Here is a 20966-nt window from a genome sequence, read left to right on the forward strand (position 1 = left end):
CAAAGTTATTCAGGTGTGGCGGGAGAGTCGGCTCCGTATTAATCAAGCCCGCTAGGCTCTGCTCGTACTTTGCATTTTGTCCTTTGATGGCGGGATGACCTAGGACCGTCCCCCGGGGCCCACGGTGCCTGCTGGCCCCCAGGGCTCGCTGGGAACCTGTCTCCCCAAGGCATAACTCGCATAATCAGGCTGCCGCCCGGCTCCCAACAGATGCTGGCTCATCACCCCGTGCCGACCTGTACTTGGTGGCCACTCTATCACAGGCGACCACGGTCCACGGGGACCGAATCTCACACCCAGCACGGCAAGAGTCTGCACTGGGCAGGGCTGCAGCTAGACAATCTCCAGGCACAAGACACACACGCTAACTAACGGATGAGGCCTTCTCCTCCAAGCTCATTCTCTCCTTCAGCTTTGTCTTTCATCTGAAGTCACGAGTTCATTTCCATTTCTCCCCTCCCCAGAGCTAGCATCCGAACACTCTGTGTTTGTTCTTTGGACTGGAAGACTTTCTGCAGCATCTGGGTTGCAGCTCCTTGGTGAGGGTGGTGGGGCGGGGGGGGGGGGGGAGACGGGTGTGGGGTGGTGGGAGGGGCGGGCGGGGTGCTGGCCAGCAGCGATTCTGTCACCCCCAGTGGGACACTGGTGGACAAGGCCAACCAACCCCACCCTCCGGGGACAAACTCTGTGGGTCACTCCTCTAAAGAATGGCCTGTCCTCAGTATGGAAGCATCTGAGCGCTGTGGGAATAGCATGAAGACACATCTCGACTCTCAGTGACCCCCTGCGATCGGAAACACGGGAGCCGGGAGCACACTGGTGGGACCAGAAAGATCCGAGATGGCTTCCACCCCCTCCCAGAGAGCTGTGTTCCCAGCACAGATCTCCACACGCCTGGGTGGGCTTCCCAAGACAAGAGAAACCCACGAGTCCTAAAGACATGTCATCCGCCCAGATGCCCTGCAGCAGAGGAGTGGATCCAACACTGGTGTATACACAACGGGATGCCACCCAGCCATTAGAATTCCCTCCATGTCATCTGCAGGGAAATGGTTGGATCTACGGCAAATCATGTTAAGTGGAGGAAGCCAGGCTCAGAGAGGCAAACAGCGCATGTTTTCCCTCATGTGTGGGAGCCAGATCTAACACGCACAGGGACATGATAAATTAGGGAAGGGACAGACAGGCACAAGGCCTCTGATCATGTAAAATGATATTTGTGGAAATGCGCTCCAGGAAACGGAAGCGAGAGATTTTTTCTTTTTGTTCTGTTCGTTCATTTCTCTGTTTTAGGGAGGGTCGGGGGGAGGCACGGAAGTGGAAGAACAAATGCAAGAGGTACCAACTGGACACTATGTAAAAAATGAGCTACACAACCTGCGGGCGGGGATGGGAGGAAAACAATGGGAGAGCAAGGGAGGGGTGACACGGTCCAGAAAGAAATGCACTCCCTACCCGACTTACGTAACTGTTACCCCTCCTGTAACATCCTCTCTATGGTAACTATTAAAAAATGTACACCACGTGGCTACTGTATATGATTTTGGTACAATGGGTATTGTATATATGCCTACCTGATCTAGGGACGGGAAAGAAAAACGAGGGTGTAAGCTATCACAAGATAGGTACTCACTGGCCTACTATGTAACTGTACCCCTTTCGCACAACACCTTGTCGACAAAATTTAATTAATAAAAATTAAAAAAAAATGTCATCGAAAGTGACAAGGAGTCATGTGACGTCACCATCACTGACATCCAAGGATGTACTTGACAAAACTGAAACCATTTTGAGAGGTGTCCAGGGAACATTTTCTCATCTCCTTCTTTCTCTAGGCTCCTGGGAGCATGGGGAAGAGGGGGCCAGGCTGGTGGTGTTCCAGTCGTTTGCGTCACGGGTACAGTAGCACCTCCTCTCCTGGGGTGAGTGGGGGGGGGGGGGTCCGCCCCACAGCTCAGCTCGGAGTTGGGCTTTGCCACGGGTGCAAAGCACCAAGCTTTGCTTAGGGCAGTGGGACTCTCCTTGCGGAAGACCAGCTTTGGCTAGGAAGAAGCAGAATTGAAATTTTTACCCGGAGGAATGTAGGGAAGCCTTGTCCGTAGTAGCCGACGGCAAAATAGTCAGGCTTGGGTCTTATCACTTTGACGATGTTTTCATAAAATTGAGCCTGCTTTTTCTGGAAGGAAGGAAGAAGAAGAACAAAAACTGCATGTCAGGATTGAGCACAGCATAGGAGCACCCATTCTTCTAGATCCTTCCTCTGGGCTTATGAGCTTTGGCAACACTCAGGGAGGGGGCCAAGGGGAGGAGTGACCTGCACCCAACTTTAATATCATATGAGTCTTTGCTCATTCTCCCTCATTTTAGCTTGGAATTCTGAACAAATACACAGCAGCAATTCTGACTCTGAGGTGTTTTCCATGACCACAGAGTCACTGGATTGGAGCTCTCCTCTGATTAAATGATGAGCCCTTAGTGCTTTTCTTTCTTCAGTGCAGTGAGTCAGGCATGGAGTATATTAAAAAATAATTTAAAAGGATGGAATTATTCTGCTCTAAATTAATGACAAATATTACAGCATCCTAACTGTGATCTGCTGAATACTAAAGAGACATGGCTGGAGAAGCAGTCATTAGAAATTACAGAGCTTCTGAGGCAGAAGAGAGGTCTGTCTCTCGTCCACCCACTCCCTCTTAGGAAAGGGGGTCCCCAGGGGTCCACACCACTAACACAGGAGCTCGGCAACGGGTTCGGATAACCCACGGGCTTGGTGTTTGTTGGGTTGTGAGAGCGGACGTGTGTACACAGAGTGAATTTTCACAGGCCATCATCAACCAGCAGATGCAGCAGAACCATGTCTGCAGATATGGAGGATCGGGCCAGAGAATGCCGAGGGGTATGGATCCCATCATCCAAAGAGAAATGCCAACAAAGCAATCCTACACTGCCTCAGTTCAGTAAAAGAAATAAAAGTAAAAAAGCAAAGACCTACCAGCAGTTCACTGAGTTGTTCATAATCAAACATTTCGGTTTCATACTGCTCGGCAAGTTCCTTGCCCAAGGCGATGGCCTCCTCCCACATCTGTGAGTTACAAGGAAGAAACAAAACCAGACACAAACCTGAATCATGCAGTCAGATTAAAAAGACAACAACATCATTCACGACACAGCGATTGGGTAGCGCGCTGGATTAACTGAAATCGGGGAGGAATGGCGCCGGGAAAACAAAGGCCCGTGTGAGGATCGCGTCCTTTGGCTCGGGGTCCGGCATGTGTGGACAAAACGGGGCAAGCCCTGCTCACCCGCCGTGCTGGCTGGCTCGGCCGAAGGTGGTGCAGCTTGCTGGCCTGCCCTTAACCCCCTGCCCCTTGTCCAGCTGCCACGCATGGCTACCAAGGCCCATCTGTTAGTATTTCCCGATGCCAAGGAGAAGACGGTGCGGGGGGCAGGGCAGCTGCGAGGGGGTCACTCACATGGGAACAAGGGGTCTGAGCTGGCCGATGACTACTCTCCACAAATACCACATCCCGGAGCACCGGCTCCCCCAAAAGGACCGGGGTGTATTTCACCTCCAAATTGAAGCATGCAAGAAGCTGGCTCCGCGTGTGCCCGCTGTGCGGATGGGAGTGGCATCCTCGTCTTGAAAAGGAGAAGCCTCCCAGGGTGCATAATGTCGAAGCGCCTTTCCACATAACTGGTATCTTGACGTATCGATAAACTTGGGACGTGTGAGATCACGTGGGACAGAGCAGGCTTGAGTTCCCCTTAGGTTCCTTGGGAAACATCAAGTGGATCCCTTGGGAAGAACACGGGCATTTGAAGGAGCCGCCGCCTCGGCTGGGAAGTCCTTCTGGCTACTACCGATTCTCCTTTGTGCTTCCAGGATGACCGGGACTTCAGAGCCTTCTGTCAAGCAGCGCAACTGGAACCTGCTTCACGTTTCCTCCTCAGGAGGCCCTTCCGAGGGGCCAGGCCGACCCTCAGCCCCCGGGAAACCCGCTGTTCATGCCACCTGCACGGCAAGCTCAGCACCCAGAACCGAGGCGCGATGACACGGAGCCAGAAGGCTTCGCCCCGCCGCGCACCGCGTGCGGGGCTCTCAGACCCACCCTTGCGGCTCCATGGCGGCCATCCCAGCACGGACCCTTACACGAGCTGCGCGTTTTTATCCTGGCTGGGACACCAAAGACCCACTGGGTGCACCGGCTGCCACGAGTGCAGCAGGGATTACCATGGGACCAAGAGGTGCTTCCCGCCGCACCTGTGTTCCCTAGCCGGGCCCTCGGTCCACCCTGTCAGGTGAGCGCCGCAGATAAGGTGGGTAACTTCCCCCACAGCATCCAGCACGGAAGTCAGGGACTTGCCCAACTCGATTTTCTTCACCCGTGTCCTTGATCTTGAAGCTCAAGTGCCAGCGAGCACTGCCAGCTGCTCCCAGCTGCTCCCGCGGGCCCTAGCGCACACGTGGCCTGAGCCTCACACACGCGTTCTGGTTTGTCTTGTCAGAGTGGACCCTAGGAGGGGCTACTTATTAACTGAACTACCCACTAACTGAAGAGCCTGTTTCACTTAAATCATTTTCCCCCGATAACTATTTCCCTACTATTTGATTAAAAAACAAAAAGTCATAATACTTGGAAAAACAAGATAAAAGTAAGCCCAGAATGAGGTTGAGCGTGCTGGTGTCCCGGGATGGGAGCAGGTGGTGGGAGGGTCTCCCCCCCCCACCCCGGGTCCAGTCTGCCCCATGGCCCCTTCGGCTGAACGTGTCTTACGTTCCTTGAACAACTGTATCAGATCCCCACCGTCCTTCTCCCATCTTTCCCCGAAGCCCCCGCTCACAGTCCCAGGAAGGAAAGCTCCGAGTTTGCTTTTAAGCTCCAGTGACCCATGCCTTTCTTAGTATAATTCCATTTCAAAGACAACGCGCTACCTTTCCTGGTAGGCCTCCTTTACGGGATTGTTGTCTTTAGTTTCCTGTAAGCTAATGTACATTCTCGTAGCTACAGAGAATATTAGAGCTTCTAATTCACTCTGGAGTAAAGACTTAATCTGTCTTTATCCTAAATGACAGACGAGGTACTTTAGATACATATCAAAAGCAATTGTTTTTAAAAGAAATATAAGTCTTGAGTAAATATCTTTTCCAGCTAGCCCTGAGGTTACGTGGTTGTGTTTTCTATCAGATTTTCTATAAATACATATTCCCCATTCCCTTTCTCTCCGCGTGTGTTAAAGGCTTTCATACAGAGGAGATTTCCATCTACTTTTAATTGGACAGTGCTCTAAAGACAGTATGGCTAATTCATATTTCCAATGTGAGTACCTTAGAAAATATTTCTGTGCCAGAGAGAAAACAGATTCGATATGATCGGGATTTAGATTATCTCGGTAAAAGAATCGCGTTAACCTTCCCAAGTGAACACCCGCTGGGCTCGTTCTCAGAAGAGCGATAGGCTTAGCAGGTTTACGCAGCCCCAAATGAAAAAGCTCGTATCAGCAGACAGCATTATTTTCTGATCGGAACTCCTTAATCCCGTTTATGGCATTTCGGAAATTGTTAGCTACTGGCTTCCCGGGCACGTTCTTGCCTCTACTGCTTTTCACCAGAGGATGATTGGTTCCATTTTCTTGAGATGATAATCTTCCCCATCTTTCTGAGCCTCTCGGTTGCAGGAAGTTCCATTTCTCCAAGTTCCCTGAACAGAGAATTTTCTTTTCTGAGGAACATCTTCCTCAGCCCCAGGGCAGAGTGAAGATAATATTGGGAAATGACTTCTCACCGAGTGGAGGGTTAGGCAGACTGGTCAGCCGACGGGCTCGGTCCCCGTCTGATGACGGCCAGGAGCTGCAGCATACGCAGAGCAACAGCAGTGTGACAGCAGTGTCTCACCATGAAGGCAGGCCTCTGGTGGGTGACCCTGGCTTCTCTGACGAGCTGAGAGTAACTCACCAGAGAAGCGTGGCATTATTCAGCCATTCAGCTACAATCCGTTTGTCTTTTTTTTGGCCAGTCCTGGGCCTTGGACTCAGGGCCTGAGCACTGTCCCTGGCTTCTTCCCGCTCAAGGCTAGCACTCCGCCACTTGAGCCACAGCGCTACTTCTGGCCGTTTTCTGTATATGTGGTGCTGGGGAATCGAACCTAGGGCCTCGTGTATCCGAGGCAGGCACTCTTGCCACTAGGCTATATCCCCAGCCCCCGTTTGTCTTTTCCTGGCTATGACTGGAAAATCAGACCTCGTCCAGTACTCTCTGAATTCCCAGAGTCCTACACAGTCCCCCGATGGTTCGGTGGATTCATGTCAGTGGAACGTGAGGATCTAGGACTCTGGCTACGGTACCTTAGACGCGGAGTGGGCGACGTGGCCGACCCCCACGCCCGCTGGAGGCCTTCCGTCGGCGCCATGCTGGGCCAGTGCGGGCAGCGGCCGTCCCGCCCGTCCCGGGTCAGTTACAAAGTCACAAGTTGCAAGGAGGGTCCCGGTAACTTCAAGGCCGTGGCCAAGCCGACAGGTGGCCCCACCAGCAGAGCTCGTGGTCACAACGTCCCAGTCATGGCCAAAGTCAGACACTTTAACACGGAACCAACTGAACTACTTGGCTGAAGAACCATCTTCGATTCTCCTGTTTCCAACGTGAACTCGCCTTCTTCCCGCCGAGGCCATACGCAGGTGAGGGGCTCCCTCGGCCGTCCACCCTCTCTCCCTGTCGCCTTCCCCACCTTTGTCTGTCCAGGTCCTGTCCAGGCTTCTCTCTGTGGCCTCCAACTTCTACCCCCGCTGGTGGAAGTGGGGCCCTTTGCGTAGTGCCACCTGCTGGCAGGGGCCATGTCACTCTTGAAGAACCACCTCTGGGAAGCCCCCTCTCCAGGCTCCAGGAGGAGGCGACATTCTGTTCCTGCACCCCCTTCCCATCTTGGCCCATACAGGCCTTCAACAGTCTTGGGGTGGATTTTATGTATCTGCTTGTAAAAGGGCCCTGTGGCCGGACTCGAAGCCTCTGGGAAGGCCCCGTGTTTGTCTCTGTGGTTCAGGGTGCAGGAGGGCAGGTGGCACTATGCGAGCTCTGTGGGCAAGGAGAAACTCCTAGAGGGCCCCACAGAGGGCACCGGGAACAAGCACCCTTCCTGATGGGATGGGACTGCCTCGTGTCTTAGTAAAACAGGATATTCCTCTCTAATGGAAAAACCCGTCACAATCCTCAATAATAACAGAAATAACCCTTTATATTCAGGCCAAAGTCTGGCTAGTGGAAGGCATTCTGGCTAGATGGTGAGACTGAGAACATTTTAAAAAAATGCCGAGAGTTAATGTGGAAGCAGACACGGAGCTCATCCTAATAACAACTGTATCCTCAAAGGGAAACTCAAAGGATGAGCAAACTTCACTCCCAAATACTTAGAAAAGAGAGCCCAGCCATTTCATTAAACATGGAAACTTGGCCCCCAGCCCCTATATTTAGTTCACAAAACGATGCAAGCTGCATGGTTTTTCAACTTCGGTGGAAGGCAAAGCATGAACTTTGTCAAAGGAGGGTTATTTTAAGGGAAAAGAAAACAGAGCCCCAGTTGAAAATAGTAGCAGGGCTTCACACATCACCGCAGCTGGAGTGGGTGCATGGCTTCTGTCCACGCTGAGGTGGGGCCTTGGGGTGGAGAGGTAACGCGGTGTTGGCTATGACTGACCGTCCGCTTCGGGCTAAATTCTCGTCTCGGTGCAGCTTCTATTTTCTCCTCTCACCTCCAGAGAGAAGCCTGGTAATTTTCAGTGAGGTACGTGGATTAAGGGCTTTATTGAACATGACTAGGCCTCCACCAGACACAATGGGACAGACAATTGAGAGCACCTTCAGAAAAAGAACACCCGTCGCCCTGATAAAGCTCAACGGAATGTTTGGGGGGTGCTGCACTGGGTGGTGAAAGCGGAATGGGGGAGCTGCAAGTAGTAATTATTAGCCCAGGAAGGAAGAGACGTGACAGAATGAAAAGGGAAGCAGATGGAAATGACATTTTACGGAGAGAAAGGAAAAAGATTAGGAGACCAAGAGCTATGCGGAAAGACAGTCAAAACTTTTTTTAAAAACTGTAGGCAAGCAAGAATAGGAGAATGCTTTCGTGCAGAAGAAACGTGCAAAGATAACAGAACATAATTCAAGGGCCGGAGTGTCCGACATAAAGAAGCAGAGCATCCATTCAGCTTCGCCAATTTCAAGGCACAAAGGTACAGAAACTTCCATAGCATCCGAGCCCTGCCTCGTGGGACGCCCTCTGCTTCCCAGCATGCACCTGGAGACGCAGCCCGGGCCGGCGTGGTGGGGTCTGCGGGCTCCTGCTGCCCGCCCCCCCCCCCCCCCCAGGGAGCTGCCTCCCTTTCCAAGAGCAAACGAGCTTGTTTCCCCAGGGAAGGCGTCGTCCACCGCGCGACGCGAGGCTGTACCCGTGGAGCTGGCCCCCAGGCCGGGTGCTGGCACACGGCACCAACGCTCCCGTCCTTCCCCCCACCTCACATCGACCTCTCAACTTCAGCCCCGCGACTAAGATCCCCTACTCTGACACATTTCCAAAACAGGTCAGAACCGTTGTCTATGTCCTCCCTCACTCAGGAAGCAGCTGCGATCCTTCGGACTGAGGACGGCTATTTTGAACAGGCATCTAGGACACTAGACAGCAAGGGCCGGCTCGTCAGACCCTGCCTTGGCCCAATCTACAATCTCCACAGTGACCACGGTGCTGAAGGCGAGTCGGGGCGAGACTACGCTCACGGCAGCGTGGCGCGGGGCTGCTGTCGCTGCTCACAGGGCGTGGGGAGCAAGGAGAGGAGAGGCAAGCTCTTTCTCTGCCTCAGAAGCTCAGCGTCTGAGTCAGAAGGCAAGATTCGCACAAGCCGATGCGTGCCAAGTACCAGGCACTCTGTGGACTGCCTGGGTGGTGGTGGTCTTTCCCATCATGCGGCCTTCCAAACCGGGCCGTGATCAGTGCTTTGGAAGCCACTCCTGATAGCCGGTTCGCAGTCACAGAAATGACACTGGGGCACAAGCGTTACGCCTGACATTCCACTACCTCTTGCCTTTGGTCTCCATTTTCCAACTCCTGAGTTACATACCAGCTTATAAGGAACTTATAGCAACAGTCACACAGGTGGAAACTGACCTGGCCCCAGAGCACACACGGTGAGGGTCCACTTCCTGCCAGCGCCGGGACTCGGGCTGGGCAGACAGCCTTCTGAGTGGGTAAAGAGACCAGAGTCCAGGCTGAGGGCAGCCCTGTCCAACGGCACCGTGGAGGCCACGGTGGTCATTTCAAAAGTTCTAGGTGCTACATTAGAAAGTAATGAGGATGTTTCACACAGCTGAACTGTTTCCGTTTCGCCACGCGATCAACACAACACAGTGAAGGAGCGATGGCACCGCTATCAGTCTGCTAGGGGTGCATAGCTAAGTTCTGACTTATTACCATGCACCGGAAACAACAGGAATCTACTTCGAAGTCCAAGATGGACGTCAGCAGGCTTGGGGTGCTTCCACAGGCTCTGCTCTGTGTGTCTGGATCTTTTTTTTTAATTTTTAAATAAGGACAGGAAGGAGCTAGACTGGATTAGCACCCAACCTAATGACCTGGTTTTATTTAATTACTCCCTAGAAAAAAACCACTGTCTCCAAATAGAGCCGCTGCATTCTGGAGTCCCAGGAGGGAGGGCTTCATGATGTACATTTTGACCATTAAACAGCCCATAAAAATACACTTTTTTGCATTAAATAAAAAATGCAGTGTGCAGTACATCCCGACGGGCCGCCGTGAGAATCCAATAACCGGCCACGGCAGGGGGCCTGGGGCTCGGCCCTGGACACAGGCAGACCCCGCCCTGCCCATGGCCGAGGACTTGCTCGGAGGATCCCAGATCCAACAAGGAGCACCTTCAGGTTTCCAGGGGAGGAATCCCGCGGGCCGTCATCTGCCACCGTAATCCCCAAGGACATTAGTCCGCCGAGGGAAGGCGGAAATGCGGGCCTCTGAGCTGAACCCTGGCTCTCCACCAGCGGAGCCGCACTGCCACTGGGACGGGGCTTCTCAGTCAACAGCAAGGGCTTGCCAGGCTTTCTCCCACCGCTCCGAGGACAGGCGCGAGCCGCGCGTGCCCAGAGACTCCATCGACCCACGCTCGGCGGGAGGCCCGGTCTCACGTCTGGTCCACATCAGACACCGGGAAATCCCCGGCTCACCCTGCCACAGTGACTGCTCCGGATCCGCCCGCCGCCGTACGCCAATGGCTGTGAACCCGGGCAGCCATCGCGCTTCCCGGGACAGGAGCTGCCGTCGGTCGCCATGGTTCCCCGCGGATGCTGAGGCCCAACCTCCAGTATCCGTGAAGGCTACCTTCCCTGAAAATGGGGTCTTGGGACACGATTAAGTTAAGCTGGAATAGGGTGGGCTTGATCCAGCGACCAGTGAAGAGGACATGTGGACGGAGAGGCAGCTGGGGGAGACTGCCCGACGAGCCTGCCGGGAAGCAAGTGCCGAGAACGGCCAGACGGCCGCACCGGACGCACGCCCGGGGCGCGGCACGCGCTCTGCCCGCAGCCCGCGGACGCCGAGTTCACGCTCCGCGCTCCCCGCACGCCTCTGGCCCTCCGCTGGAGCGGCCCAGGGAGGAGGACGCAGGCTCCCAGTGACCCGGAGCAGCCCACAGGGGGGCGGACAGTCCAGTCCCGGAAGTCACCGTGGCGTCAGATTTGAGGGACTTCCAAAGCCGGCGTATCTGAATCCCAAGAACGTGGGTGACCATGTTCTAGAACACCCGTGGAAGGTTAACTTTTCAGCCACAACAGGACACTGCCGTGACACTACGTGCACAGAGACAGGTCCGAACCACTGCCCCACGCCGGCTGCTCCCGGCAAGAGGGATACACAGACTCCCGTTGCTTTAGTCCCTACCAGCTGGAGCGTCTGAAAAGGCTGTTGATTCAAAGAACAGAGCTCCCACTTAGAAGTGCAGGCCGCAGCAACGCGCACGCGTGAAACATTTCCACACGCGATGCGTCACACCCTCCCGCCCCTGCCGGCCTCCCGTGCTGGGAGACGGGTTCACCGTGCCGCGGGCGGCACGCACAGAAGGGTGAGCAAGCACGCGCGCGGCTCGCCGCTCTCCTCTCTTTACCTTGCCCTTGTCGAAGTAGTGGATGATTTCTTGGTAGAGCTGCTCTTTCAGCTGCCCCTGGGTGGTGGCCTGGTAGCCGTCCCGCTGCGTGAGGTGAGCTGCGCACACGTCCTCCGACCACTGAGGAACAAGCAAGGCGTGAGCGGGGGGGGGGGGGGGGGGGGGGGGGGGCCGGAGGTGGGTGGGGCCTCGGGGAGTCCCGAGGGGGGAAGGCCCTAGAGACTGGCCCTGGTGTGGGGGGGAGGGGGGCGGCATCCGTGATATTACTGTGCACCCTGTGGGTCAGAATCCACGTGAGCTCCACACTTGGTACACGAGGGGGGGGGCCCATTCTGGGGACGGGGGGTGGCTCACGTCAACCATCTGTCCAGGCCTCTGGGGGGGGCGGGGCTCGTTTATTGACTACAGGTATTCTTGGTGGGGAACGACGATTCTATTGGAGGACTTCTAGCTAAAGGATCTATTGGTCCGTCGAGCACCCGCAGTTCACACCTGCAATCCCAGCTACTCGGAAGGCTGAGAACAGGGGTTTGTGGCCAGCCCGGGTCACAGCTGGCTGAAGCCGCACACGCCTGTCACCCCAAGCTAAGTGCAAGTCTGAGGCTAGCGGAATCGCCGTTCTAGAAGAATCTGCGAGGCTCCCTTCTCAACAGAAGGAAGCTGAGCAGGGGTGTAAGGGCCTGCCACTCCAGCTATGACCTAAAGCCGGGAATAGGTAGGTTGAAATCCAGACAGGAAGCGGAGACCCTATTTCAATCATAACCAGTGCCAAGAAAGGGCTGGAGGCTGGGTTTTTACAAGAATACAAATCGTGCTGCTTAGTGAGTTGATGAACCGGCATAAATTCACATTCATAGCAAGATTAAAACATATCTAGGAAGAATTACAAAAGGTAACAGTGTGAAAGGTGGGGTTGGGAGATTATGTAGCATTCGCGACTCACCTGAAAAAGTCAGAACTCAGTAGAAAAAAATAACGCAACTGGGCCTATTGATTTGGGCCGTCAGACAATCTGTGACGAGCCATCTGTGTTCGGTAAATCCAGTGATTAACCAAATGATATGTTTATGCACGTATACATGGTCTACGTCCTCGCACACATATAAAAGTTCATATGTTTCTCTCCGAGAGAAAGACTGAATAAGCAGCTTGTCAACCTATTTTAATTTCTGTGGTGTTAAAAAAAATCTCTGCATTTACAAAAACATCTTGTAACTAAAATTCGGGTTTCTAATAAATGAAGGCTATGAGAATTCACAGTACCACGGCTCCGGCCAGATGCACGGCCTCTGAAATCTCTATCGCCTGACCTGACGGCCTGGGAGTGCTCTGGATGACCTGAGGTCTCCCGGCCGCTTGCCTGGCGGAAGATGGCTGCAGAGCCCAGAGGGATCCAGTGTTTCTGTTTGGTCCATGCTGAGCCCTCCTGCTCTGACACAGAGGTGAACTGCCTCACTCCGGTCCTGCAGAGCAGCCGGTGTGTGTTCGTGCTACAGAAGCCATGGTAGATTGAAGGATCAGGAAGGCTGGGGCAGACTGGATGGAGTTTTACTTCCTCATGCTGTGCTCCTTGACTCCCATTACCCAACAGACATTGCTGCGGCCTATTTTTTAATGTCATTCTCTCTCTCTCTCTCTCTCTCTCTCTCTCTCTCTCTCTCTCTCTCTCTCTCTCTCTCTCTCATCCTGCCTGTGATGTCTGGAAGGCCAGACTAGATTTGGAAATAAGATTCCTTGGATAGGATCACTCAGCTAAGTTCTAGTCTTAATAACTGATTTTGTGTTTCCAGTTCAGATTTCTTTTTTGAATTTTCATAAGGATATGGGTAGAAAGATAATCTAATTAATGACTTGTTGAAATGATAAATTATAAAACTGAAAACTGTCTTAGCAATTTCCCCATCCATCTCCAGATTCATCTGCCTCTTCCTTCCCACACCGTTCATTTACCATCTACCGATGTCTACATCTATTCATCTCCAGATCCATCCTTAGATCCACACACACACATCTATGCATCCCCCCACCCATCCATCCCTCCACCCACCCATCCATCACCCCACGATATTCATCTATCCATCCTCACACCCCACCCATCTCCCCATCCATCCATCCATCCATCCATCCTTCACCGACTCATCTGTCCATCTCCCTAACCATCTATCCATCCATCCATCCATCATCCCACGATATTCATCTATCCATCCTCACACCTCACCCATCTCCCCATCCATCCATCCATCCATCCATCCTTCACCGACTCATCTGTCCATCTCCCTAACCATCTATCCATCCATCCATCCATCTATCCATCCATCCTTCACCGACTCATCTGTCCAACTCCCTAACCATTTATCCATCCCCCATCCATCCACCCATCTATCCACCTACCCATCCATCATCCCATGATATTCATCTATCCACCCCCACACCCCACCCATCTCCCCATCCATCCATCTATCCTTCACCGACTCATCTGTCCATCTCCCTAACCATCTATCCATCCATCCATCCATCCACCCATCCATCCACCTACCCATCCATCATCCCATGATATTCATCTATCCATCCCCACACCCCACCCATCTCCCTATCCATCCATCCATCCATCCATCCATCCTTCACCGACTCATCTGTCCATCCCCAACCATCCATCCATCCATCCATCCATCCATCCATCCATCCATCCATCCATCCACCTACCCAGTCTACTTATTACTGAAGATTGACTCTGAATTACTAACACTGCTAAGATTGGACATGCGAGAGAACATGAACAACATAAAAAGCCCACATCTAAATCTATCTGCATAATACAAGAAACCCTGAGAACTGAAAGCTTTTGTGTTAGATCAATGCTCATGAGCAATGTTCTTTTAGAGGATCACATAGAAAACACTAAGGAGGTCTCAAGGAGAACAGCTTGACAGAAACGTCATGATCTGGTTTCTGTTCTCTTTGCAAGATATTCCGGGGTGTGACTCTTTCTATCATTAGCTGTGCTGTCAGGGTCATTCCTTCATATTAGTGCGGCTCCCCACTCGTCCTGAGTCTTGTGGCACGAATGAGGAACTGTCCACTCTCCAGCCTGCTGCCACCTGATAGCCTAGTGACAGGTATTTGTGACACTTTGACATCTTGTTAAGTCTCATGCTGTAGGGCCAAATCTGTAATCAAAGCACTTCGTAAATATTTCTGCCTATGACACTGCCAGTAGTCAATATCTATAAAACTTTCTTATGCAGGTCTACTAAAATTTGTCACAGAAAGATAAAATTTTGAATCTTGGAATCTAAACAAGAAATTGATAGACATAGACAGAACTTTTTATTACCTTTAGAAGCTTTGCATGGAGAAGCAAGGTGTAAGCCGCTTCGGTGTAGTTATCACACTCTTTGTGTAAGTCGCAGAGTTTGTACAAATACCTGAGATGATGAAATAGAGGTACATTCTTAAAATGTCACAAAGTAATTTGTGCTGAAGATTGTAGGAGCTAAATTCAACATTCTACAGTAACTCACATCTATACCTTCATTTTACAATGTTCATAATTCACAATGCCTTGAAAACTTTTGGTGTAGAAACCACCAAAAATCTACAAGAGTAAATGCAATACCATAGACACATACACACACAACACATGTATAGATGCAATTATGTATTTTTAAATGTTAAGCCCTCCCCTAACCCTCTCTTTAGGTCAAAAATGAAGATGACACATGGGATAGAGTTGTCCTTCAAGGGTTCTTACTTCTTTCATCTTTTCCAAATTGTCTCTCATACACTCAAAATGAGATTACACAATCTTGAGAGTGAGTCCCTACATTTCTACTGAACGCAAATTCACAAAAATCCACAAAAATCCTAACCCACAAGAATAAGGAGTTCCAGCAATCACAGTGTGTGTGCGATCAAAACAATTTCTCTGCCACAAAGAAACAAAGATTGCTTTTCATAAAAAGCAAGCTACATTTTCCATGAGAGAAGCAAACTGATGGGTTTCTCCAGTTTACTACCTTCATGTTATTCTTTTAAAGAAGCAAAAAAAAAAAAAAGAGAGAATAAAAGATACACAGCCACACATAGCTTCCGAAGCACACAGTGAACACGGATGCCATGTGGCGTGTACACCTTCTGTTATTTAAAGTGGCGATCTTGCTAATTATTGACACAGGACCCAAAGGTGTCCAAGGAAGAAAGAGGCCTCATCAAAGCACATCCCTTATACTGATGCATGGTGGGAGTCTAGCCCCGGGGTCTCCACCCGCCAGACAAGGGCTCTTGCTCTGAGTTATGCACTGGGCATCAAGGCAGATAAAGAGGCCAACGAGGGGCAGAGTCCAGCAAAACAGAGTCAACGCAAAACGTTTTCCCTCTTTTGTGGGAGAAAGACACAGAAAACAAGGGGAGAGAGTGTCAGTTAAGTTAGAGCACACTGAGAAATTACATTGTCTATTTCTCATACATTTATAACTGGATTTCACATTTGATCTTCTGACTTACTGGGGAACATTAAAATTTATCATGTTAGCTTCCTTCAAGAGCACTCTAGGAATCGGCCAAAAGGTACAAAAAAAACCTTGTGAAATAATCGGATAGTTTTGATTTTGAGTTGGCTAATTGTGACCCTCTCTGCCTCCCCCGTAATTTTGTGTTGGTGTGGACAAGCTATACAAGGGCTGAGCGTGCACCTGACCACCCCAGCAAGCGGTATCTCAGAGACACCACGATTATCTGCAAAAGAAAACCCTGAGGTCATAAAACATTTCTTAGCAGGTTCGCACCAACAGCAATGACAGTAAACGGCAGATGCAGTGGCCTACCTTATGTACATTTCTTCTCTCTCAATTTCTTTGTAGAAATTCTGAAAAACAAAGCCACAACAGAGTTATCAGGAGCCTGTTCCACAAAAGGCATCACAAGCACACTAAAAGCCCAAGGTTCTTCAGCCTGTATCAAATATGGCCAAACAGACCCATCTGGATTAGAACCATAAAGTCTGATAAACCATTTCACAGTCTTCTTTGTGTTTTTGGCTTTTCTAAGGACCACATTTCCTATGCTTTTGACACTTACTAGTTGAAAGTAATCTGTCTCCAGTAAAATCAAGGTACTAGCCAAATATATGACTTCTTAACCCTGTAACTTCTTTTAAATAAAGCAATAACAGCCAGTGCTGCTGGCCTGTACCAGTCATCCTAGCTATTCAGGAACGAGATCTGAGGTTTGAGAATTGAAATCAGCCTAGGCAGAAAAGTCTGTGAGACCCCATCTCCAACTAACTACCAAAAAACTGGAAGTGGAATTGTAGCTCAAATGGTAAAGCACCAGCCTTGAGTGAAAAAGCTAAGGGACAGCGAGCGAGCGCCAGGTCCTGAGTTCAAGCCCCAAGACTAGTACAAAAATGACTGAAACAACTTGAGAATAAGCAGAGAAACATCATAAACATGACTTAAAGCATGCTGGGTCCAACTTCAGTCAGTAAGAGCCATAGAAGCTACTGTGACTTTCCAGTCCTCAAGTGTCCAAGACAACAGACACCAGACAACAGACACCTGTATTTAAAGGTAAGTTAAGAGTTTACATCTAGCCAGGCACTGGTGGCTCATGCCTATAATCCTACCTACTCAGGAGACTAAGATCTGAGGACTGCAGTTCAAAGCCGGCCTGGGCAGGAAAGTCTATGAGACTCTTATCTCCAGTGAACCACCAGAAAACTGGAAGTGGAGCTGTTGTTCAAGTGGTAGAGTGCTAGCCTTGAGCAAAAAGAGCTCAGAGATATCACCCAGGCCCTGAGTTCAAGCCCCACAACTGACAAAAAAAAGAGTCTACATTTACCTCCCAGGTGAACCTCCCAGTGATCTCCAGGAGGCAACACTGCCCATTGTAGACAGACCTTCTGCACCACAGCGAGCCTGAGGTGCACTTCACCACCCCCTGGGTGGTGTACGCAGGAAAAAAGGCTAGTCAGCAGATTCTAACCAATGGCAGCTTCTACTTCTAACTGCTAGCTGAGCATGTCGGTGGATGATCAGAATTCCACTTCCTCATGCAAATGCCTCTAAACACTTCACATCTTAATCACAGATGGTGTATCAGGAAAGAGCGGGAGTTACCTAACACGGCCTATGGCGTGGAAACATCATAGCTACTCGCCATGTGAAGTTAATGCTGCTAAAATTCTAGAATCTGGGCCCGAGGGAAGGCGTGACTGTGGACGTTATGAAGATACACAATGACCCACTAAGATGAGGCAGCCTTTGTTCATTTCATTAGCTCAAAATGGCACTGCCTCTATGGCTCATCTCTCTGAAAAGAAATGATAAATAAGTATAGAAAGGAAGCAGGGGGCACGTTCAGAAAAACGCACCAGCATCTGACATTTTAATGTGCCCCAGTTCCTAGGATGTGGTCGGTAATGAGGATATTTTCAGCTGACAACTCAGCGCGACGTAACAAAGAGAATCTGCACCAAAGGCTGAGAGCAAGCCTTCATTTCCAACTCTCCTTCACCAGCATTTACAAGCTCCCATTCCACACCTTCCCCTTTTGTGCTCTTTATTTTTAATCCTTCTCTCTTGAGCTTTCTGTCATTCATTGTCTGTGAGATCATACAACCCTTCTCCTCCTTTCTGATATGAGGAAAGGCTTCTATTTTCTGCCTGGGCTGGGGTCTGCTCTCTCCTAGCACTTCAAAACCTCTCACAGCTAGAGCACACTTATCTCAAATCCCTATTTCTATATAAAACCTTTGCATTTCTTACGTCAATATCCGCACCGCTCTGGCGCTCCCCGCGTTCTTGTCCCCCCCCACAACCAGCCCTCACGAACCTTCCACACCAGGGCTGCCAGGTGCCAGGCCCAAAGCTCAACCCTCAGAGGCACTCAGTAGGAACTGGGCCCCAGTACGGACTTCCAGAATGGACTTCCAGAACTTAGGACATTTGCTTTACAGTCCATTTTGTGCTCTTTACGGCCCAAACAGAATCTCAGACGGAGAATTCTGGCCCTCGCCCTGCATGGACCAGCCTGGGCAGAGTCCTCAGGTCAAGGGCACCTGTCAAATAATATCATGGCACCTATCAGTGAGGATCCCACCAGCCCGAGGGCTGCGGTGTGCCCGTGGCTTGCCGGAAGCGCTAGGGGAGCACCACGGAGTCATCAACCACAGGCTGCCTCACACAGAGCGAAGGAGGAATGCGAGCTGAAGCGTGGAGTATGATTCTGTTGTCAGCTGAGCGCCACATCCGGGCCCACACGGATGCAAGGGACCGAGAGGCCTGGGCAGAGAGAGCCCGTGACTCACCCTGGCTTTGTTAAGAGCCGGGGAAAGTAGGACATTAACAAGCCCACATGGCTTACGAGGTTTCCATAAACGCGGTCTTTACAATACAAAATCGCAGCCCTGGCTCTAAAGGGAAGTCGGATTTAATGGCACCGGTGTATTCTTCGCTACTTATGCATCTAGACGTGTGCTTTTGTTTGAAAGGACCCAGTGATGACACCGTGTTATTTGAACACACGTGCTGCATGTTCAATGATCAGATGAAGGCATGTCTATTGCCTCCACATTTATCATTTCCTTGGGCAGGGAATGCGCAGACTCCCCTCTAGTAGCTCCTTGCAAATCTTCAACTGGTGGCTGTCGACCACAACTCTGCTGTAAAGCATCACAGGCCGTGGTCCTGCAGGTCTGCGGTGCCCCTGCCAAGGGCCAAGGCCCCTTTCCCAGGTTTGCCTGCTTACAGACCGCACGGGGATTTCTGCTTAGTGACGTACGTGGCTCTGACATACGCTTACATAGAGGCGCTCGTTTAGAGGCGGATACGCGCACACACACGTATCACCCATACATATATAATTAAATATGCGTATTTATATCCATGTATATTACATCTCGATGAAACTCCATTTGTTTCTACAGTAAAAGTACCAGGAAAAAGAGTAAAGATGAACCAGGAAATTGGTTACACACATATACACAAGTGTGAATTTGGAGCTGAATATTTAGAGGCAGGTTACCGATCTGTCAAACTATAGCTTTGCATATATGTGTGTGTGAGAGACTGTGTGTGTGTGTGTGTGTGTGTGTGAGAGAGAGAGAGAGAGAGAGGAGAGAGAGAGAGACAGAGAGAGAGCGCACTGTGCCAGGCTGGGACCCATTCTGTCATTCCCCAGGAGATGTTTCAGGACAGAATACGTCACTCCTGGTGGACTGGCTCAAGGAAGGACGTTGATAACGCCAGACAGTCTGGGGAACTCCGGGTGTTCCTTTGAGGAAACTGAGCCGGTGCTGGCCCCAGCGCCTGTAGGTAGGCGCCGCGTCCGGCTGTGACTCCAGGAGGAGTGCACAAGCACATCAGTAACAGAAGCTCTGAGCGCAGGTGTCACTCCAAGTCCATCTCCTGACGGAGTGGTCTGGGGGTGAGAGAGCACCACGTTCAGGCCCAGCGGCGCTGCGCTGTGGCGGCTCATCCTGCCTAACACAAACGCAAGCCTTCATTCATTCTAGAAGTTGGAAAGCCCGGAAACTCCTTAGTGATTCTTCCTTCTAGGGATCAACGGGGCCCGGAGATCTCTTCAGGGTGGGAGTGGGCACTGGAACGTTACATTTGTGGGACGGAACGAGAAAGGCTGCCTTTTCTTTTCCCTAGAGCAATGCTGGTTCTTGTCTCATGCCAACCACATCAGTACCATGAAGGCCCGTTCCTTTGGACGGTGGTAAGACCGCAAGACGACACTGGAAGCAGGCCTAGCTGCATTCCGGTTGCTCTCCTGGGCCGCCGATCCACAACCCATGAAACAGGCACCTGTCGCTTCACCGCCACCATTCAGCACCCTCGCCGTAGAAGGCGGCGTAAGCCTAGCACCGCGGAGGCTCGAGACCTGCAATTCCTCACGCCAACCTGGGCTGTCTGCAAGGAAACAGCTCATCGCTCCTCACCACAACGTGACGGGACAACCTCCAGAGAACTCACGGACAACGCGTTCTGAGTGGATCTACAAACAAGACTCCTGCTTCCTTCTCCGCAGCGGGAAGGAAAGCGGCCCAGGAAGCCATGCTCTGCCTTGGGACGAGGGGAACTGCTGACAAGTATCTCAACAGCCCTGGACGCCTTGGCCCGGGCTTGCCTCGTCCTGGGGGGACGGGAGGCGGCCTGAGGTTTCCGCTCACCAGCACGTTGACCGTGCAGCTCATGCGGTTCTCTTTGTTCTCGTCATTCATGATGGTCCTGTAGTCCAGCAACCTCTCCATCAGCCGCACCACGAGTTTCACGAACGTTTCTCCCGTCTTGGCGAGGTATTTGTGTTTCCTGCAGTGTTCCAGGAGGCTGCAAAAATAATCACACACACCTTGTTAATCCCACTCAGAAAAAGAAACTCGACAGAGGTGCGATTTTAAGTATTTTCCATTATTAACACATTTTAATTATTTCTGGGCTACAAAGTTCATTGTAGTCTAATTACAGTCCTTCTGTCTCGATGCTGACATAAATCCCATCACTAATCAACACTTACATCTTATCAAATAGCACTTTGTACTGTTCATCTCCTCGGCCTCCTTCCACTTCATGATCCAGCTTGGTGACGATCTCGTTTTCAAACTATAATTAAACAGAGGAAAGCCTAAATAGGAGCATGGCGGATACTGTGTTTCACGGCTTGAATGTCGGTAGGTTCATCACCAGGCAGGTGCAGGCCTGATTTCCTTTAAGAGACGCGAGCCCCTGAGCCCTGGCTACTGGAGCGTCCTCCATTCCCTTTCCTGGGTTGGGGAAAGAGCACGCACATTCCAATGGCGGAAGTAAGGA

At 51.2% G+C, this 20966-nt stretch overlaps 1 protein-coding gene across 3 annotated transcripts in view; it reads right to left on the minus strand.

The window, feature by feature from the left end:
• The window catches only part of Dock1 (dedicator of cytokinesis 1), a 407862-nt gene that overhangs the window by 28535 nt on the left and 358361 nt on the right, over window positions 1-20966 (minus strand). For all 3 annotated transcript variants that reach the window (XM_048338032.1, XM_048338033.1, XM_048338031.1), the window contains exons 34-40: window positions 20674-20759; window positions 20330-20486; window positions 15978-16018; window positions 14489-14579; window positions 11155-11274; window positions 2993-3082; window positions 2072-2176 (exon numbers count right to left, since the gene is read on the minus strand). In XM_048338032.1, coding sequence (XP_048193989.1) covers window positions 2072-2176; window positions 2993-3082; window positions 11155-11274; window positions 14489-14579; window positions 15978-16018; window positions 20330-20486; window positions 20674-20759 — 690 coding nt within the window. The remainder of the gene's footprint in view (window positions 1-2071; window positions 2177-2992; window positions 3083-11154; window positions 11275-14488; window positions 14580-15977; window positions 16019-20329; window positions 20487-20673; window positions 20760-20966) is intronic.

Source organism: Perognathus longimembris, chromosome 2, assembly GCF_023159225.1.
Source record: "Perognathus longimembris pacificus isolate PPM17 chromosome 2, ASM2315922v1, whole genome shotgun sequence".
In the NCBI taxonomy this organism is placed as follows: domain Eukaryota; kingdom Metazoa; phylum Chordata; class Mammalia; order Rodentia; family Heteromyidae; genus Perognathus; species Perognathus longimembris.